The 19,392-nt window shown below is 43.7% G+C and overlaps 1 protein-coding gene across 13 annotated transcripts in view; it reads right to left on the reverse strand.

Annotated features, from left to right (window-relative positions):
• Positions 1–3,938: 3,938 nt before the first annotated feature.
• The window catches only part of BTRC (beta-transducin repeat containing E3 ubiquitin protein ligase), a 119,609-nt gene continuing 104,155 nt past the window's right edge, over positions 3,939–19,392 (reverse strand). For 10 of the 13 annotated variants that reach the window (XM_056494681.1, XM_056494689.1, XM_056494691.1 and 7 more), the window contains 5 exons: positions 19,134–19,252; positions 14,857–14,967; positions 14,163–14,241; positions 10,715–10,908; positions 3,939–9,693 (listed from right to left, as the gene is read on the reverse strand). In XM_056494681.1, coding sequence (XP_056350656.1) covers positions 10,747–10,908; positions 14,163–14,241; positions 14,857–14,967; positions 19,134–19,252 — 471 coding nt within the window. In that variant the 3' untranslated portion in view covers positions 3,939–9,693; positions 10,715–10,746. Of the gene's footprint in view, positions 9,694–9,732; positions 10,909–14,162; positions 14,242–14,856; positions 14,968–19,133; positions 19,253–19,392 lie in introns of those variants that run through there. The other 3 variants (XM_056494688.1, XM_056494680.1, XM_056494679.1) reach the window with 2 other exon arrangements.

Here is a 19,392-nt window from a genome sequence, read left to right on the forward strand (position 1 = left end):
GCCTAATAGCAAGCTCTTAATTTGCCGAACAGCCAGTTGAAAGGATAGGGACCCCACTAAGCCACGGCTGGCAACAGCTCCAAGGGCTTAAAAGGGACAAGTCCCGACAGGCTGGCCCCACTCAGGACAGTCCTGCGGGGCCAGGAAAGTGGAGCAGAGCTGGGAGAGCCGCATGGGCACCCCCACTGCCAGCCCCAGCCGGGCTGTGAGAGAGTCCAGGCACCACATTCTGCCATAGAGGATGTTCCAGCTCTGATCTCCTCCCTGCAGATGAGCCTCCAGCTCTTCCTGAAGGCATCAGGCCCTCTCCCCCGGCCAGCAGCCCATGCCAGCCTGCCAGGGTTCAGTTTTCCCAGGGCTGGTCTCTGCTCAAGGGTTCCTGTGTCTTGTCCAGACCCATTTTCTCCACATCTGAATCAGGGCATCACCTTTACCTTTGTGTGAGTGTGCTGGGTATGGAGGGTCTCTCTTTGTGCAGAGACCTTGGTGACAGGGCCACAGTGGGGGAGACCTGCAGGAGCCACAGTCCTTCTGGGGATGGTCCTGGTTCATCCCCATAGCAGCAGGATGAAGATCTATTTTAATGGATTTAACCATGGGTGAGAAGTCTCAGCAAGAGAACATGCAGCCTGTGGGTCCCAGCCATTCCCAAAGCTCCTGCAGTGCTGCAGGGCAGCCCTAACCATGCCCAGGACTCACTCCAAGCTCTTGCTAAGACAGGGCAAAGCAGCAGACCTGGGACAGGATGATGAGCCAGGCTGTGCTGTGTCCTGCAGCCATGCTCCAACTCTGGTCATTCGTGTACATGGCTCATCTCTGGGAGCAGCACATGCGGGGTTAAATGTGTCCAGTGGTCTCTGGAAAGAGCACTGGAAAGAGGAAACAGCAGCAGCCATCTCTCCCCCACCCTGGTACTCTCCCAGCAAGTACCTACCAAAAAACCCTCCTGGAACTTCCCAGCTCCTCTGCACTGAAGCCCATACCCGTCCCCAAGCCCCTCCTGCTCTCACACAGCCTGATGCTGGGGACCAAGCAGGGACATTCTCTGGACATAGCTCCAAGCCAGGGGCTGGCTGCTGCCTTGATTTAGGGAGTAAATATGGGTTATGGTCACTGTTTCCCAGCAGTGGCTGAGATGCTGGGAGCAGAGACTTAGCAGCAGATGTAGAGGTGAGAAACTCGTGGTGGGGCAGGAAGAGGGAGGAGGAAAGCCTGGAGTGCCAATTAAGGACACCAGGGGGCTGGGTTAATTGGAGACACTCCTGTGACCTGACCCGATGATAGCAGCACACGACAGACAAAGGCTGGTGAGAAACAGCCACTGCTCTGAGCTGCAAGGGAGCTTGTCTCCCCATTTTACAGGCATTCCTCCCCTGCCTCCATGCAAGATATCCCTGGCTAAAATATTCCCCGCGGCTGGCAAAGTGGCTGTGAGCCCATAAACCACCCTGATCCCCACCATCATCACTCCCAGAGCTCCTGTTCCACTCTTTCCTCAGTGCTGCCCCAGACTCCAGACACAGCACTGGGGCTGTCCCTGTCCCAGCACTCCGTGCCATGGGATGCCAAGCACCTGACAGCGCCTGAGGCACACGGACACCCGTGAGAACTGGGAGAAGCAGAGCAGCAGGTGTAGCTGGTCCCAGCACACATCCTGCACAGTCATGGCATTTTCTGAGGCCAGGAGGATGGAGAAGCAGCTGGGACAGCTTATTTTTCCTCTCTCATCTCCTCCAGCAGCCCTTCTTGGGACAGAGTCATGGGCAGTGTGTATGTGCTGGCTGTGGAGCAACTTGAGCACTTGGAAAAACAGATTTATCCAGAGCTCTCAAAACGAGGAGTGGCATCTTATGCCCAGAAAACATCGAATCATTTTCACATCCTGGGCACTGACATGTGTGCCATTGCACAGGAAGCTGTGCCACACACTGCCTTGGAGCAAAAGGGGCCAGGACACTGCTGGAGCCAGGCACAGCCCTTACTCCAGGACAGACAGACAGCTCACCCACAGAAATCCATGGCAGCATCACAGCCTATCTGTCTGCTCAGGGCCTTTTGTTTCCTTGGCCACACTGCCTTCTCTCCTGAGAGCTCATCATCCTCTTGAAACCACCAACTGCTAAACTCATCCTTAACAGTTATTCTAAGAATTACATTCTTTCTAGCCTAGCTAATCTAAACTGGCCAATTCTCCCTTTCTAAAAAGTACCTTACTATACTCTTGAAAGCATGTATATAAGACAACAATAAAAAACCACCAAACAAGAGATTTCATTTTAAAGCTGTAGGGTTATCAAATGCTGTTAATTTGAAGCTATGGCAAACATTACTTTCCTCCTTCATTTGAAGTGGAAATAAGGCACACATTTTTAAACAGAAAGGGTAATTAACCACTGAATCTATTTAAGATAAGCTGTTCATTCTTTTCCAGTGGAAATTTACAATTGAGATTGCTTTTCTTTCTCAAAGACTCTCTTTAGTGCTTGAGTTTTTGGATTCAAGTCCAGATTTCCTAGGAGCAGTTTTCTAGCTCATGCCCTGCAGCTCCTGCCCTAGTCCTAGAAATCTGAAATAATCTTATTCTCATCTTTAAACATCAAGGAGAAGGACAAGGACTATCTTAGGAACATTTAGAAATAACCCACAAGGAGAACCTGTTTCTCAGGGGAGCGGGTAGTATGTGTGTTGTTTGGGTACACAGACACTGGGACTGTGGGTATGGACGGGGTCTCATTTGTGTGTGCTGGCACTCACAGGTTGTTAAAATCAAGCTGCATTCTGTGTTACAGACCAATCCAAAACTATGGATGAAGCCTGTAACTGCAACTCCTCTTCCAAATCTATTATTGGACGGGAGGAAATGGCAGAGAGGGAACAGAAGAGGTTAAACTGGTGTAAATATATATACATATTTTACTTATTATATATAAATATGTATGTAAAATATATATGTGTGCACACACACATATACATATTAACACCGAAGCATTGCCAAATAAAGCACAGGGCTGCTGGGAACCCTGTCACAAGGGGAGATGGAGATTAGAAGTGACAAGAATCCTGCTCCCAGCACTTCAGAAAAGCAGGAGCCTTCACAATCTCCAGTCCCCCGCTGGCTCCCAAGAATGGAGCCAGCAGGGAGAGAGATGTCGGAGTGCAGGGTTTTGTTTGTTTTCTGACCACCCCTGGAGTCGGGATCTTAAAACTGTGGTAGCCTTTGTTTTAAAAGGGGCTGTTAAGTAAAATGGAAAGATCCAAGGCTGCTATCCAAGGAGCACTTTTAAGAGGAAGGTATTCTGAGGGCAAGGGTGCTTGCATTCTGATTCGGGCGAGCAGCAAGCACGGCAGCACCCCCAGCCATGGAACTGCGTGGCGGTGCTGTGATATGTCAATTACTCACTCATTATTGAGCAGCAGGATTCTGATTAGCTTATAAAACAAATTTGTGCTTCTCCTACCAGGATCTTGCAACAGTACCCAGAAAAACACGAAGTCTTTATAGGTTTCCCCCCACACTTTTATAATGGGCAGGATGGCTCCAACTCTTCTCTGTCAGTCACATCCACTCTGGCTTACTGCCCCAGCCAGAGGCCATCAACTATGAATGGAGAGACTGTTAATTAAAAATGCTGTGGTTTTAGGAATAAGTGTTTTTTTCTGACTGTCAGGGCAGTCTTTTGTGCTGCATTCGTCCATGGGCAGCAGCTCTGAGGTGGGACTGGCTACTGCAGACTCTGTGTGTCCTGTGAAGCTGCAGCCACCTCAGGCTTGGGGCAAAGCCATCCACCTTTTGTACCCAGCACTTCCAGGTGCTCACACTGCAGATGTTGTGTACAGTACATGTGTAGCAGAAGTGTGACTCACACACATGGGGCTTGAGGAAGATACAGGACTGGGGCTTTGACAGTGTCTTTCCCCCAAAAGGAAAACAGGAGAGATTCACAGCTTAATCTTTGTATTTAAGTTATTTTCTGAACAGTTAAAAAAAAAAAAACAAAACAAAACAAACCACACTGTTACCATGATCCTAGCTCAAGTGAACATTAGTACATTAACTACACATCACCGTAACATAATCACAAAATTCAAAGCACTCATTACTTAAGAATCCAGATAACAAATATAGCAGAGTAACAAACAGAAAACTCTGGAGAAACCATGTTCTTTCTCACCTCTCCCACTTCCACAGCCACCCCAGCCTGAGCAGGCTGGAGTGATGCAGCACAGGCTGGCCTGGCAGGCATGCAGCTCTCCTAAATGCAGTGATGGAAAATGATGGGAAGAAATGGGACAATACACTTTGCTGAGGTCCACACCATTGTTCTGCCATGCTAAAACTGGGACCAGGCTGAGCCCTTCAGTGCATCGCATGATAAAGACACAGTAGCCAAAGCAAAGTTTTACACTCAAAAGCAGCTCCAGATTTTCACACTGAATTGCCCAAAAATTTTCAGCCCACTGCTGTGCCCCCTGCACATAGAGTTTTGCTCAGATGTAAACCAGTGTTCCAGTGCCAGGAGGTTAAAACACTTTGCCTGCAAAGGCAAAAAACTGTTCATTGTGCAGGTACGAACACAGCAGCTCTGTGATGAAGACTTGAATTTCATGCCGATTTTCTGGCCACAGCTGCTCTTGGCTCCTGCTTGAGCAGAAATCAAGGTATCTCTTAGGGTCATAGGCTATTAAAAAAGGGGAGGTTTTTTTTAGGAGTTGTCTATAGTATCTAAAGGGCTTGCTGCAAATCCATGTACATCAGAATCCCTCTGATTTGGAGAGTATCATCTTAACATCCCTAAGGATCAACTAGTGTTGCCAACTCCCATGGGTTATCTGCTAGACAAGGTATGTGGAAGCCCAGCAATTTTTGGGGACAAGCCCAAAGTCATGAGAGAGTTTTCTGACCAATCAAAGGATTATCCATTCTGCCTGTGTGCCAAGGCTCCCTCTGGGGATTTGCTTTGGGGATTTTTCCCAGTAGTTTGGCTACACTTCATCTTTAAAAAAAATGGGGGAAGGGGGAAGCCAAATGCTCAGTCTCAGCAGGCAGCCATTTCTCTCAACCCACTACTGGGGTTTTGAAGAAGGAACAATCCTGCTGCTCCCATTTCTGAATTAAAAGCAGGGGCAGAAAGACTGTAACCCCCTCATGCCAATCAATCCAGCAGGTATTTTCCAGCAGGATACAGGAATTTCATATGGAGACCTCCTTTGAGGACACTTGCAGTGGGTCACTTGCTGTTCCCCCCCTCCTTCTGGGAAGCTGCTACTTATCACTTTGGGGGAACAGTAGGGCAAAGCTCAGCATGTCAAATGCATCATGCATGCCACTTGGAGACCCTGGCAAAGCTCATTCTGCTCTTGGCAAGTGTAATTTAGACCATCCCTTTCTCCTTATGTCTCACTGCATCCTAAAAGGTGCATCAGCTGACAAGTTAAACAGTTGGAGGCCTTATTTGATCACCTCCTGATGACTTATGATCATGGAAAACCTCAATTTTCCCCAGCCAACTGCACAAGCTAAAAGATCTGTTTTCAGCACACCCTCACTTCTGCAGAGATCCATCTCCATCTCTACATACCCCCAGTTTTCAACCACTCAGGTCATCTCCTCCTTTTCCTCCCACAGTTAAGAGCATGCCTGCAGTAGGAAGGCTGGACACTCCTTCTTCTTCCCTTCTCTAGCAAAGGAGAGCTGCTAGTATTTGTGATTTATTAAAGGGAAATACTGCCCTTTCCCAGTGAATTAAGGAATAATAAGCCACAAAAGGCAGATCTAAAATCATGTTAAAGGAAGCTAACAAAGTTAGGCAAGAGCCCAACCTAGAGATGTGCTTTCCATTGGAGCTGGGATGCCAAAAAACTCAGAACCAAGCCTGGAGCTCTGCTCAGACTGAGGAAGGGACATGTGGAAGGGGCAGATACAAATACCTGGAAGTGGAGAAATGTGCATGATACTCTCCAGCTTTTTCAGTGTTCAAAAAAAAAAAAAAAAAGAAGAAAAAGAAAAAAGGATCCTTTGGAGCAGGAGGTGGGTAGGTGGAGCATGGTGGTCCAAGTCAGCTTCCAGTTTAGAAACAAGTGTAAAGCATTTCAATGTTTCTCATGATCACAGACATCTCAACTTGTCACCTGAATCCTTCCATTCCAACAGTGAAGGTGTCTGTCCTTGAATGTTAACAGGGAGCAGAGGGAGCTGCTCCAGAGAAGACATCTGTAGAAGTTATCTCACTGCAAACTCCTTCATGCCATTTTCTATTTGCATATTTGAAAGCAAGCTGTGTTCCTCTGAGGACGAGAAATATTTGCAGCCAAACTGTGCCCTATTGCGGAGATGGTGTGGCCACAACAGATTGTCCCACACCTCCAGTACTTTCCATCCCATAATCCAAGGTGGAAGGCTAGCATGAGCTTTCTACTTGTGGGAGAAGTGACGATCTCTAAGCAGCAGAGGTATTTCATTTCAAAGCAATGTGCAACACTTAAAGCCCACAGACACTTCCAGCCCTTTTCTATCTCCTTTCAGCAGGCATGTTCTAGTTATTTTCATTATAAACTCTGCAATTACTTCAATCTGGTTGTGGGATTATCCACCCTGTTCATGCTGAAACCTCTCTTTCACATGCACTCTTGCACACTCACACACACATGCACACATATCCTAAGGGAAGGGAAGGGAGTTTGAAAAAGCCACTTTCTTCTGACATTGGGAGATCTACTCACCAGGTTGCTCCTCCCTGGGTGCACAATGAACACCACCAAATGTCAGGCTGTGGCAGTTTCAAGTTCAAGTTAGATCAGTTAACTTCAGTTTCCTTCTTAGCTATCAGAAAATTTGTACAACTCGGGGAGTGGGGTAGGAATCCTCACCCTTATGCAGTCCTGTTTGAAGTACCTATGCACAGTCCCTTCCTGAGGGTGACACACCTTTCTTACCACGTGCCAAAAATGGATCCCAGCAGTTGCTTGATAAATGTACCTTAAAGAGCTCTATACAGCAGAGTACAAAGTATGGTACCACTTGAAGACCCAACAGAATAGCAGCATAGAGCAGCAGGGCTATGACAACCAAGGACAAGTTTAGTGGTGGTGTCTCTTGTGTTTGGCCAGCCAGTCTGCCAGTTCTCCCAAATTCTCCAAGCCAGCAACAATACAACACATCCTTGTAGGTGTTGGCCACAAAGATGTAATTAAAATATTAGGAAGTTCTGCAGCCTTCAGCAGCTGGAGTAACAGATCATTGTTTTCTACAGTAACAGAAATGGAAAAGACAGAGGATGACCAAACTGAGAAAAGAATTATTAAATCCTCACCCAAGGTCATATAAACCCCTACTGATATGCAGCCATGCTGCAGACCTTGTAATATCTGAACTTGGAAGGATAGTGTTAAAAATAAGTATTAAGACTTAGAACTTGAGTTCAAAAAAGTTTGGGATGTGAGCTTTGATTCTCTGCTCCCTAGCCACTTTGGCTTTGGGACTGCAGTATTCATGATATCAATCTGCCTGAAAGAGCTGCCTGAAAGCCATAACAGCCTTCCTGGACTTAAAAAGTAGTGCCAAAATTAGCTGTGGATAAACATTGTGACTCAGAACTTATTTTTGACTCTGCAGTGGTAAGTCACTCTGTCACTGTTACCTGAACAGTGTTGTTAACCTGTTTGACTCTTCTACAGTAATAGCTCAAACAGAAAAGAGTGTCATCACATGCTCTGAGATCTCGACACTGCTGCCCACTGCTTCAGGAGATGCACTAGGTACTCCCCAGGAACCAGCTTTGCTCTTCTCCCTAACTCCATTGCCTTTTTGTCTGTCTTAGCTGTCACCTAGATTATTCAAGCCCTCTGCACTGCTCTTTGGGAACTCTTGGACCAGCTCCTTGCTAGATTTCCCTGGTGGAAAAAGCGCATCCCGAGCAATTAGAAACAATGCAACAGCTTCCCCAGCAAAGTGAAGTTGATGAGAAAAGCTTATTAAAAAATCCCATCTGCCAAGTTCAGAGGGTGTTAACAAAGCCAGTTTAAACCCCTCCAGCCCAGAGACAAAGGACCTTGATTTCCTACTGTGGGATTGGAGCAACTCCTACTAAAGCAGTAGAGATTTTTCCAGACCTACAGCAAAAGATCTGGGCCTAAACCTGGAATGGCCAGGGGCTGATTTACAGAGTCATTTCTAATTTAAATGCAGGCCAGCTGCAATTCGTTCCAGCTCTGTGAAGAGAGCTGTTTACCCTCAGACCTCTGTCTAGTTCAGAGACATGCAGAATTGTTTCTCATGTACCTACTCTTCAGGGCTATTTCTGTCTTCTAAACAATGACAATTTGCAGAAGTCTCAGCCAGAAAGCAAAGACCAATCTCAGCTATCAGCAAAAGGACTAATCAGCCTGTGTCCCCAAACTGCAATGCAGTACACAGGTTAGAGAAGCGGATCAAAAACTCCTCAATCCCTTCTAGCAATGCCAGTCCCAGAAATGCTGCGGAATTGGCCTGGAGTCACTGCTAAATGCAATGATTGTCCTCATGGCCACACTCATTTTACTCAACCACCATCTGCAGGGTATGCATTTGCTCATTCAAGTGAGGCAAAGACTTACTGTCATGGCCAGAATGTTTGTGTAGTGTGTCCACTCTAGGGTGGCTCTTGAGAGCTCCACAAAGTCTTTAACAGCTCCCTTTTCTAATACCCTGCTACAGTCTCTCTGAGGGGAGAAAGAATGGAAAGATAGAAGCAATGTCCATCTTTCCTTCTCAGCCCAGCCTCAATCTTTTTCCAATTTACAGAATGATTCATAAGCCATCAGCAACATACCATCTTCAGGGAGAACAGCAGTAGAAAGGTGATACAGACAATCCCTTTGCTAGTGAAAATACTGTCCCAGGCCAACAGTTTACCTGGGGTGGGGGTGGACAGGATCTCAGCCCCAGTCCATCATGCTTGGGACTTTGGCAGGACAGAGTTTAACTTTTCATTGACTAGCATTCCCCAGCCAAGCAGATGTTAAGGGGAGACTACAATACACATCCAGCTTCCAAAGGGTTAGCATAGCAGGCAGGAGAGGAAAGAGATGGATTTGGCTCATAATAGTCAAATTTCAAGGGTCCTCTCTCCATAAAAAGTAAGTCTGCAGTCAGAACAGCCAAAAGCCACAGGGAAGCTGGGGTTGGGGGGATGATGGTCTGGCTGTTATAAGTGTTTCTGCTGCTCTTCAGAGCTGAATGTTTTTTCAAAGGCCTAGCAATGGATATTGATTTCAGCCTGAGAGCAGCAGCCTCCTCCCCACCCACCCTCCCACCCACCCTGAAGTGACTCTCAGCAGGATGCACTGTGGCTGTAAGTCTTCTGCTTAACAGCAAAGCAACACATTCTGGCAACATCTTAAATATATTCATAGGACATTGGTGACTGGGCTTGGGGGGGAACCAAATGGCTAAAGGGAAGAGTGAACATGAAGAGGGGAATGAGGGAAGAAAGGGATGGGAAGGTTTAAAAATGTTAACTGTTCATGAAAGATAAAAGTCATCTTCTGATATAGCAGCACTTTAGCAGTCAGCCGCGCTGAGTAGACCCTGTCTGAGATCAACCGCATGCCAACTTTGTTCCAGAAACAAGTCTGAGAGCCTCTCTCTTCAGCAAGTATTGGTTACGTGGATAGTTCTTTTGTCCTGGCATTTAAATACTGCAGCTTAAATGAGTCCTGGGAAAAAAAAAAACAGAACAAACCAAACAAACCCCATTCATACTAAGCCTTTTAATGATTTAAAATAACATCTGATTGACCAGAGTGTTTGAGAAATCAAGATCTGACAGGTCCAGAGCATCACTGTACAGTTATCAAACAGGATACAGGATGTGGCCCATGACAGAGCACTTTCATGGCAGTGTCACTGTGGACATCCCTTTGCAGAAGCCTGTCAGCTCTTCTGCCATTCTTCGCTCTTATACTGCTATTAACAGTAATTGTGCATGCACCCACCCACGCAGGCAATCTTGTTATCCCACTTCACTCATATGCATTAAATTCACTCTACAACTGACCCAAACATATGAAACATTTTGTCTTCCCCATACTGTGCTGGCCAAGACAAAAAGAGGAGAGCAAACCAATCAGGCTCTGATATGAATAATTTAACATCCATGCTATGTGAGAGAGAACAAGAGCAGGGTCCTATCAATAAATTATTTTGCACATTGATGCATCTTGATTTAATTTGCCTGGGCTTGTGCTTGTGCCTCAGTGTCTCCTCTCCTAGCCAAACTGTAATCTTGAATCAGCTTGCTGCAGAGTGAGAAGAATGGTCATCACTTCAGAGGGAGGTTCTTGGCAAAAACCCTCCTGCCTGGTGACAACTGCCCAGGGTCAGGCCATCTGCATCCTCTTGTTAGGCAGCAGCTGCTCTACTCGCTCTGCAGAAACCCTTCTTCCTTCTGGATAGCAGTATAACTGATTTAATTATTGATGATGATGGACAGAGGAGGAGGAGTTCTTCAGGGGGAGTCACAGGCACCACATGTCACAAATCCTAAAATAAAGTCCCTATCTAAGGTACCAGAATTATTCCCGTCCTTTTACAGGATGCTGTAATTACTGTATAACCAAGATGACAAATATTGATAGACCCAGCCAGTTATTCAAGCAGCAGGCTCACACTACATCCAGTGTCACCTTTGAACCTCACCTTATTTTGTAAAGTTTTTTTTATTCTCTTTTTTTTTACCTGTGCGAGTGTGAGGTACAGTGTAGTGTTATTTATCTGGAGATGTAGGTGTATGTTCTGGACGGGGAACGAGTGGATTCTGCCTGGGCAGCTGGGTCATTCAGGAAATCCCAGATGAGGATGGTGTCATCATGTGAGCTGCTGACGATCTGGAACTCATCAAACTGAAGTCGAAAGACTCTTCCAGAATGCTCCTGAAATGCCAGTGGGAGACACAGCATGTTACTTTGCAAACTAACTGGAACCTGGGATGGAGAGGGGAAGATGAACTTGGGCTTGATTTTAATGTTACATTAATTTGTCAGTAAACTCCACATGACATACTGTGCATCACCATCACAGAGCATAAATTAAACCCTCTCTCAAGGAAAAGGATTTGCCATGTCTGAGTACTTGACTTGCAGGAAATTTTTATTACAGTTGTCCCACTACTCCTTAAATCCCAATATTAGACACATGCTGCGTAGAACAAACAAAACTCCCTCCCCACATAATTCCATGTAGTGAGGCTGACATGTGCACTGTCTTCCTTATTCCATGGCAAAACTCCTTCCTGAAATTGCAGCATTTCCAGGTACAGCAGGTTACAGGGTAAGAAATAAAACTTGCATTCAAGACTTGGCATCATTGCCATTGCTGAAGAGGGAACAGCTTAAAACTGGAGGACACTAAGGAGCCTGTTGTAAAGTCCAGTGAAACAGCAGTAATTCCTCCTAAGCAGTTCTAAAAATATGATCTAGAAAGGGCATTCTTTACAGGCAGTTTGCATTCTGCTCTGAGGCTGAGTGGAAATGGCATGACAATTTGGCAAGAGTTCATACCATAATTAACAGGAGGCAATGGCAAGATCCTGGATATCACAAAGCAAATCCACTCTGCTTTCCCTTGTGTGTTGCCTATTTTCTCTTGGTGCTCACAACACTCCAAGAGCAGTTGCCTCCTACTTGGTCATCAGGGAACAGAAACTGAGCAGTGATGGTGAGCACTGTCTCGTCCACGAACACACCTTTCTCTTTAGTGCTCACATATCATAAGGGGCTTCTGAGGGTCAGGAAAAAATATATCTTAAAATAATTTAATACTGAAACTACAGGTTTATCAAATATTTAGGCAAAAGAGAATTGCCAGCTACTAAAGGGGAAGTCTGTCTTATGGCACAAGACTACAGAAATAAAGCTCAGTTTAGAGAGAACAGCTGCTTTAAAGTGGATTTCTGAATCTTTAAATCAAAACTATCTAAAAAAAAATGCACATATAAGCCAGATTCTAAGAGAAATTTTTTAGAATTTTTAATCAATGGAACCTTTTTGATCTTCTAACTGTAACATCAGTTGTCCTATAAACACTTTATGAGCTTCTGTCTTCCCACCTATTCTTAAGGGAAGTGTTTTTCCAGTTTTTATGTTATAGCAGTAAAGAAGTTCTTCGAAAAAGTATCATTACAACAGTCAGATCCACTGATGGATTACACACAGAGATGGGGAAAGGAGGGAGGGAGTGAGAGGGAGAGAGAGAGAGAGACTTTCAAAAGTTCTGTTCAAAACTCTTTTTGATCCCAGTAACTATGTGCCCTACCTGGACTGTTTATGTCATAAGGAAAGCTGAACTGTGAGCTTATTCTGTTCATGGAAAGCTTCTGTCAAATTCATGTGGCCACTGTTCCAGCTAACGGAAGACAAAACTGGAAGGGACCTGGCATGCAGCGAACATTTGTTATCTGTGCACTTTCCTCCTACTGTTTGAAAATTGAACACAAGCAGCAGGAGACTCATGATGTTCATTGTGCAGCCAGGTTTAATTTTGGAGGACGGGGAAGAGGAAAAAAACACCAAAGCATGGGTAAGCGGGTTTAAGGACACCCTGTTGTCATAAAAGTCCTAAAAGCACCACAACAGCTTCCTCTGCTCCCCACCCTGCTTTTGGCCCCCTCCATTGCTATCAAACAGGGATTTATGAGTATCCATGTGTTGAGATTCCTACAGTGTTTCCATCCCACCGCTTCTGATTTATAATATAATTAGCTGGGGCACTTTGGCTGTCCACTGCTGGAAAATGCAGAGGAATCACACCAGTTAAATTAAATCTACAGGTTACTAGGCACACATTTGTCTCAGACTGGTGCAGAAACTCTACTAAAATCAAGCTTAAGTCTTAGACTCCCAGGATATGAGCTCATGGGCAGACTTGTTCCACAGCTTGGAACTGGGTGACCAATGACAAAGGGTTTTTCTGGATTTCAGCCATGAAACTATTTACACTTCTATTTGGCTAACAAGAAGGTTTTTCAACACAGCACCTGCAGGCATCCAAAGCTCTCATGGACTCTAATCCTGTAGCTGATGGTCCAAATATATGATTGGAAAAGGCTTAATGATCTTACTACCTGTCAGCTGAGTCCCAGTAACCTCACAGCCTGCACCAAATGTGATGTAAAGTACTTCAGTCAAATCTACAACAGGAGCAATTCAGGTGGTTGATGAGTGTGCAGAAGGTCAGCCAGCACAGCTCAGCTGGTGAGAAGTAACCACACTTTTAGAGAATCAGACAGCCTTGGTACGATCCTGTTTAAAGCACAGACTATAGTCACATGCCACAGCAGGCAAAGGTCTAATATACACCAATCAAAACACTGCCCAAACACTTTCAACCTAAGAAATAAAAACATATAGTACTTATTTTTCAGTGAGATTTTGGTACTGGTTGAAATCTTGCTTTATCCCCAGCAACAGTGCTGGTTTTTTGGGCTGAATGTGGTGGAGGAACACTTATAGGAACCAACCCAGGGCCTTGGCTGTCCCAGCATTTTTCTCACAACTTTCCCACATTATTGTAAGAGCCTTGTTAAACGTGATTGTGAATGTTGTTAGCACTCACATAATGACATTTTAACCACACCATCATTGACCCGCACTAGAAATCAGTGGACAGCATGAAAAGAGTAGTTGCTGTTTAAGCATAAAAAGCAATTCCACTGTCTCTTTCAGTCCTTACCTGCTTTTTCTTTAAACACCCAAAAGGCAGTTCAAAGCAATCCCAAGAGTGTTTTTGTTCCTATTTCTCAAATTTGGAATGTAGTATTTTCAAGAAATTTTATGCCAACAATTTAGAAACGTACTACTACATCATCAGTTACACACAGATTAATGTAAACCCACTAGCATATGGATTCCAAGGATGAATTAAAAAATGGATTCAGTTATTAACTTCAAATCACAGAATAAAGCTGTTGAAAAGTCCAGAGTAGAGTGAAAAGCCCAGAGATTCTAACTTCTAATGCTTGCAATTAATAGCCTGCAAAATTAAAAGAAGTTGGACACCCAAAAAAGCCAGACCCCTAGAAATAATTTCAAGATCCTGCAGGCTGGGGCTAAACTGACTTGAGTTTTCACAGCTCAAGATAGCTCTAAACAGGCACATTTTCTTCAACACCTCTATCTAAAGCTCTTACCACAAGGGTTCGCAAGCAGAGGGTCCCTGCTGGAGCACGGGGATCCAAAGCAGCCACAAGATCCCATACTTTAATTTTCCTAGTGGTGAAAAAATAGACAAACACCATGGCTCTGTTAAAGAGAAAAGAGCAAATACTCACAGAAAAAAATCAAAACTGTTAGTACAACTTAGCTAATACACTAGTTAAAGTGTATTACACTAAGGAAAATTACAGCAATCCTTCAGCTCCTGAGACCCGGTTCTTGCACTTCCCTCTGTAAAGCTTACAGAACTTAATAGGAGGTTAAAATATGCTGTCAATAAAATAAAACACATAAAAAGCAGGTGGTAATAACTAATAGAAACACATGGGAATGCAGACAACTAGTCTGTAAAGGCAAATGGTCCTGCAGACAACCACAGATGGGAAAGATCGTTCTTAGAAGTGGTTGAGCTGGAAGAAGTTTCAGGTTGAGTCAGTTAGATATTCTTACAAGCACAAGAACTGGACCACACACATCAAATCACATGGACTTATTTCAAAAGAATGAAAGCTATGCTCTGTAGCATGGTCCTCATTTACCAGCCACGAACAGGTCCTCTTAGTATGACAGACAGAGAGGCTGATATTTATATAGAAGATGCACAAAGTGGGATGGGAGACACTGAGACAGACAGAAGATGCAAAGCATTGACTGCACTGATAACCTCACCCATCATATGCCCCACTGACTATCCTCTTGTTATCAAAGCGTATGCATCTCACCAACTCTTCATGGCCTTCCAGCACTCGTAAACATGCCCCACACTCGATATCCCACAGCCTGGAAGAGAGTATAAAGAAGCATTAAGAACTTTTTAATACCTTAGCATTGCAATGAAACATTTGATATTTCCTTGTAGTTAATGGAAACTTGGAAATAAAGACTATGATGGAACAACAAAGAAGAAACAAATTACCCTCATCACTCCCTTTCCCACAGTTAAATGGATACATGATTTTCCACATGACCCTATGATGTAACAGTAACACATGCCAGATGAGTCACAAACCAGTAGTATTAGTATCTACTGCTCTAGTAACACAGGACATCTCCCAGTTATCTTCACAGTGAGCCTCACTTTATCTTAAAAAAGTTCATTGTTCATAAGTGTTGTGCCTTGGCTTTAAGATATTAAGAGAGGGACACTTACCAATCCCCTTGGCAGCTTGTTTCAATTGACATGATCACCTTCACAGGGCATGAGCCCCTTTCTGTACACCTACATGCCCACTTCTGATTGGAGACTACCATCAGACAAATTAAGTTATCAATATGGTGGTGAGAGGTGCAAGAATTAACAAGACCTTTTCCATTGCCATTTCTACTGGTATGTTTAATCTGTAATCCAGGCATCTTACACATAAGCTAAAATGTTTATTATTTTGTGTTTATTATCTTGAAATATATTTTTTTCTTGCTCTCAAATAACTCCTGTGGCTCTATACGAACTGTTTCTAATAATACATCTTTTTTGAAAAGTTCTGACACCCAAACCAATATACAGTAAGAGGCCCAGCAACACATTATTCATTCAACTGTTAGTATCCCAGAGTTTCGGCTTTTGTGATGGATTGTCAGCATGGAGAATAAATTAAAATACATAATTTTACACTTGCACACTACCTTGAAAAATAGTTAAATGCTTCAAACAGTTATGAAGTAAGTCAATTTGTTCTCCATACTTTTGCCAGCTCTTTGACATGACTCCCAACTACCATGGTTAAAGAAAGATTATTTTCCTACAAGAACTGTAACTCTTTGACATGTATTGTCTAGACGTTTTCCATCTTTGGCTGAGACATGCTCTGCTCATACAATCTTGCAATAGCAATATCTGCTCTGACTCCCTGACACACAGGAGAAAGAAAGCAGTCACAAATGTTCTCAAATGCTTATTCAGTAAGTGCTCTGACTGGCATGAACTTCACAGTAGCGGGAAATATGGGGGGTTTGTGAAATTTCTACGGGTGACACATCTTGAAGCAGCACAGCTGCTAAGAGGTCAGGTCACTTTTGCTTGAGAGACAAAGAAAGAGATAAACCATCCCCACATATTTTATTCCTGAGGTTCCCCAGGGAATAATCCAGATCCAGTTGATATGTGCCCAAGGCTGGTGGATAATGATTGCAGCTGTCCTGCCACAACAAGTTGCTCTCACTTTGGACAACACAGAAATGAACTTTTGTAGAACTTCAAGAGGTTATGTCTATGCACATGTTTGAAAACAACAAGGAGCACAAAGTGATTCTTCAGTCTCTGAAGTTGATCTTTCAGGAATCTGTGAAGGGCCCAAGAGTTTTCACTTGAGTACAGCACACCAGTCAAGGTCAGAGCAAGCAACTCCATGACAAAGGTCAGCCAAAGGCACTCTGGCTGGTCAGAGAGCATTATGTCTCTCAAGGACTGTAAATAGGACAGAAATGCCAGAGATTAATTGGTGCAGAAAGGTTTGAAGAACAATCTTGTGCCAGGAACTTTTGTGCCATGTGTTTCCATTCCTTGCCATTAATTCTGAAATTGCCAGCAGCTCTGGGAGACTGCATCACACTAACTCAGGCCTGTATTTTCAGGTCCCATTCTGAGATTTTACCTGAATCTGAATGGGATTACAAGAGGTGATCATGTCCCATGTCACATGGCAAATGGGCTTTCATGTACAAAGGGGACAACTGCTATTAAGAGTATGGTCTCTCAGCAGAGTTGGTGCCAAAGGTCTTTCTCAAATTTGGAAAGTTTTTCTAACTTCTACTTCTTTAAATATTCAAAAGAACAAAGAGTACAAGAACAAAGCTTAAGGCTTGAGAATGAGCTAAAAAAAAATCACTACAATGTGTATGCAGTCAAAAACACTACCACTGCTCCTTCTTATAACTTTGTGAGAATTTCTATAAGTAGAGGGAGGTCTGCAATTATCTCAGCCTTTAATTCACTTGAAAGCAGAGCAGGGAAATGTACAGAAGGCAGGTAAGTCTGAATCCCCACCTTTGAAGAGAATGCTCTTGTCTAAACAGATTGGTATCAGATCCTTATGTGTGCATACACTAGAAATAAAAGACCAACCACTCATTAAAAACCTAACCCAAGATGATAAGGTCTAATTTTATTTTCTTACCCTAAATTCCCTGGCTCCTTTTCTTCTATACCATGTTTGTCTATAGCAATTAAGAACTTTGGCCCTAGAAGCTAAGATACTAAAGTGATTTGATTAAACTTGATGGACCAGTTTCTGCTAGATGGAAATTAGCACAATGATAATGATTTCTGTGTAGTTGTGTTCTCTTACACAGGTGAAATTTCTGGCCTAAATCAAGACCTAAATCATTTTTGTACATGGAGTCTCCCTACAGAACTACTACTACTGATCAGGCACTTAACATGTCCTTAATGTTTGCAGTTGCAAAATCAGAAATCACAAAGTCATCTTCTGGAAAAAAGTTTCCCTGCAACTGAGGAATAATGGACTTTCAAGCTCTGTATCAGCATCTACTGAAGTCCAGCACACAACATCTGGTAGTGGATTAAAATCAAACCTACAAAGCACCAAGCTATCCACAAAGATGACTTAGGAACCTTTTTCTTAATCATCCTTCCACTGACTTGTGCCCTCTGCTAATGGCTGGGCATTAAGTGCATAAAATGCTAAACTGTCTTTCAGCATCGGGTAAATCTTTTGCTTACACTGCTTCTAAACTTGACTTGCATTAAGATTCACTGTCGACATTCCTGAAATTCTAGCACAATTTATCTGTCAAGTAGGGATTTTGTCCAATGCAAGCATAAAAGTAACTGTATTCCTGTTTAGCATTATCACTATCTTGACATTTATTTTTATTAGCATTGCATATTTTAGATCCTTCCCAAACTTCTGTAGTATTTAACTCTTTCTTGTTTTACTTCTGAGGCCAAGTTTAATAGTACAACTGCAGAAGTTCTCACCAAGTATTTGAAGTGCTGAAGTTCTCACCAAGAGGTGCTGCTCTTACACAATGTCTGTAATACCTCTTCCCTTGATTAAGAGATGGAAGTTTTATCTCTCCTGGACATGCTCTCAGACAGCCCTGTACTAAAATCTGGAACAGTGACTTGGTGATGTCAACCAAAGGTCACTGTTTTCCTACAGAATGCAGAGCAGGGAGAGGTAGCATGTTGCAAACCAAGTCCGCAGGCAAACAATAGCATGGACCGTTCTAAGGAAAAATTATTACTGACATGTGAAATGAAGGGTTCCTACTTACACTGCCCTGCTTCCAAGTTTTATCAAAAAGCAGACAATTACTTAAAAAAATGACAAAGGGAAAAGGGAAGATGCTGTTACTTCCATTTCCACAAGAGAGGCATTTTTCTATATCACATAAACTAATATTCAAGCTTGTTCCATACATCCTGAAATTAGTGGGACATACCTCTGCCAGCAGCTGCAGGATGTAGGGAGAAATTCTGGCTTGTGATACCAGAAAGAGTTAAATCTCAGATTGTGACCAGGGCAGCTGGAGAAGTGCAAAAGGCAGCAAACTGAACTTCATCCTCTAAACCAGCTGTTCCAAACTTAACCAGGTGCCAAGTACCACAAGAAGAGTTTGGCAAGAGCCCAGGAGGATTTCTGCCGAGGATTAAATGCCTCTTACTGCAAATCTGACCCCTTTAACTAGACACATAGTCCAATTAAAATATCACAAGAGGACACTGTAGAAAGTGGTACTTGCCAGCTCTTTCATACACCAGAACTGTCAGAGCAATGCAACTTGTTGATGAGTATAGGACTCTTGAGATGTAGAGGATGAAAGACAACACAGTAAAACAGGCTTCTAATATCTCTTTCCAGTAGTTCCCAATGTTCTACACCAAAGAAAGCATATTTCAAAGTTGACAAGGGTACAGAGCACTTCAGTTGCACCAGAGGCAGTGTGCTTGCACAGAACCCTGTGATGGGGAGTTTGTCTCTCACCTGATGGTATTATCTGAAGAGCCGCTCACTACTAGCCTGTCTCTGTACTGCAGACATGCAATGCCTCGTTTGTGGCCATTTAAGGTGCGCACAAATTCGCAGGTACTAGTGTTCCATACCTGTGACAGGAAGGGGGGAGGGAACCACACAGAGACAAAATTATTACGAAGAGACTAACAAAAGATGGTGCCTGTATGATATATAGATGCATCCAGAGTGCTCTTAATGAAGATGCTATCAAGACTGGGAAAATCACCCC

This window comes from Oenanthe melanoleuca, chromosome 6 (genome assembly GCF_029582105.1).
Source record: "Oenanthe melanoleuca isolate GR-GAL-2019-014 chromosome 6, OMel1.0, whole genome shotgun sequence".
In the NCBI taxonomy this organism is placed as follows: Eukaryota; Metazoa; Chordata; class Aves; order Passeriformes; family Muscicapidae; genus Oenanthe; species Oenanthe melanoleuca.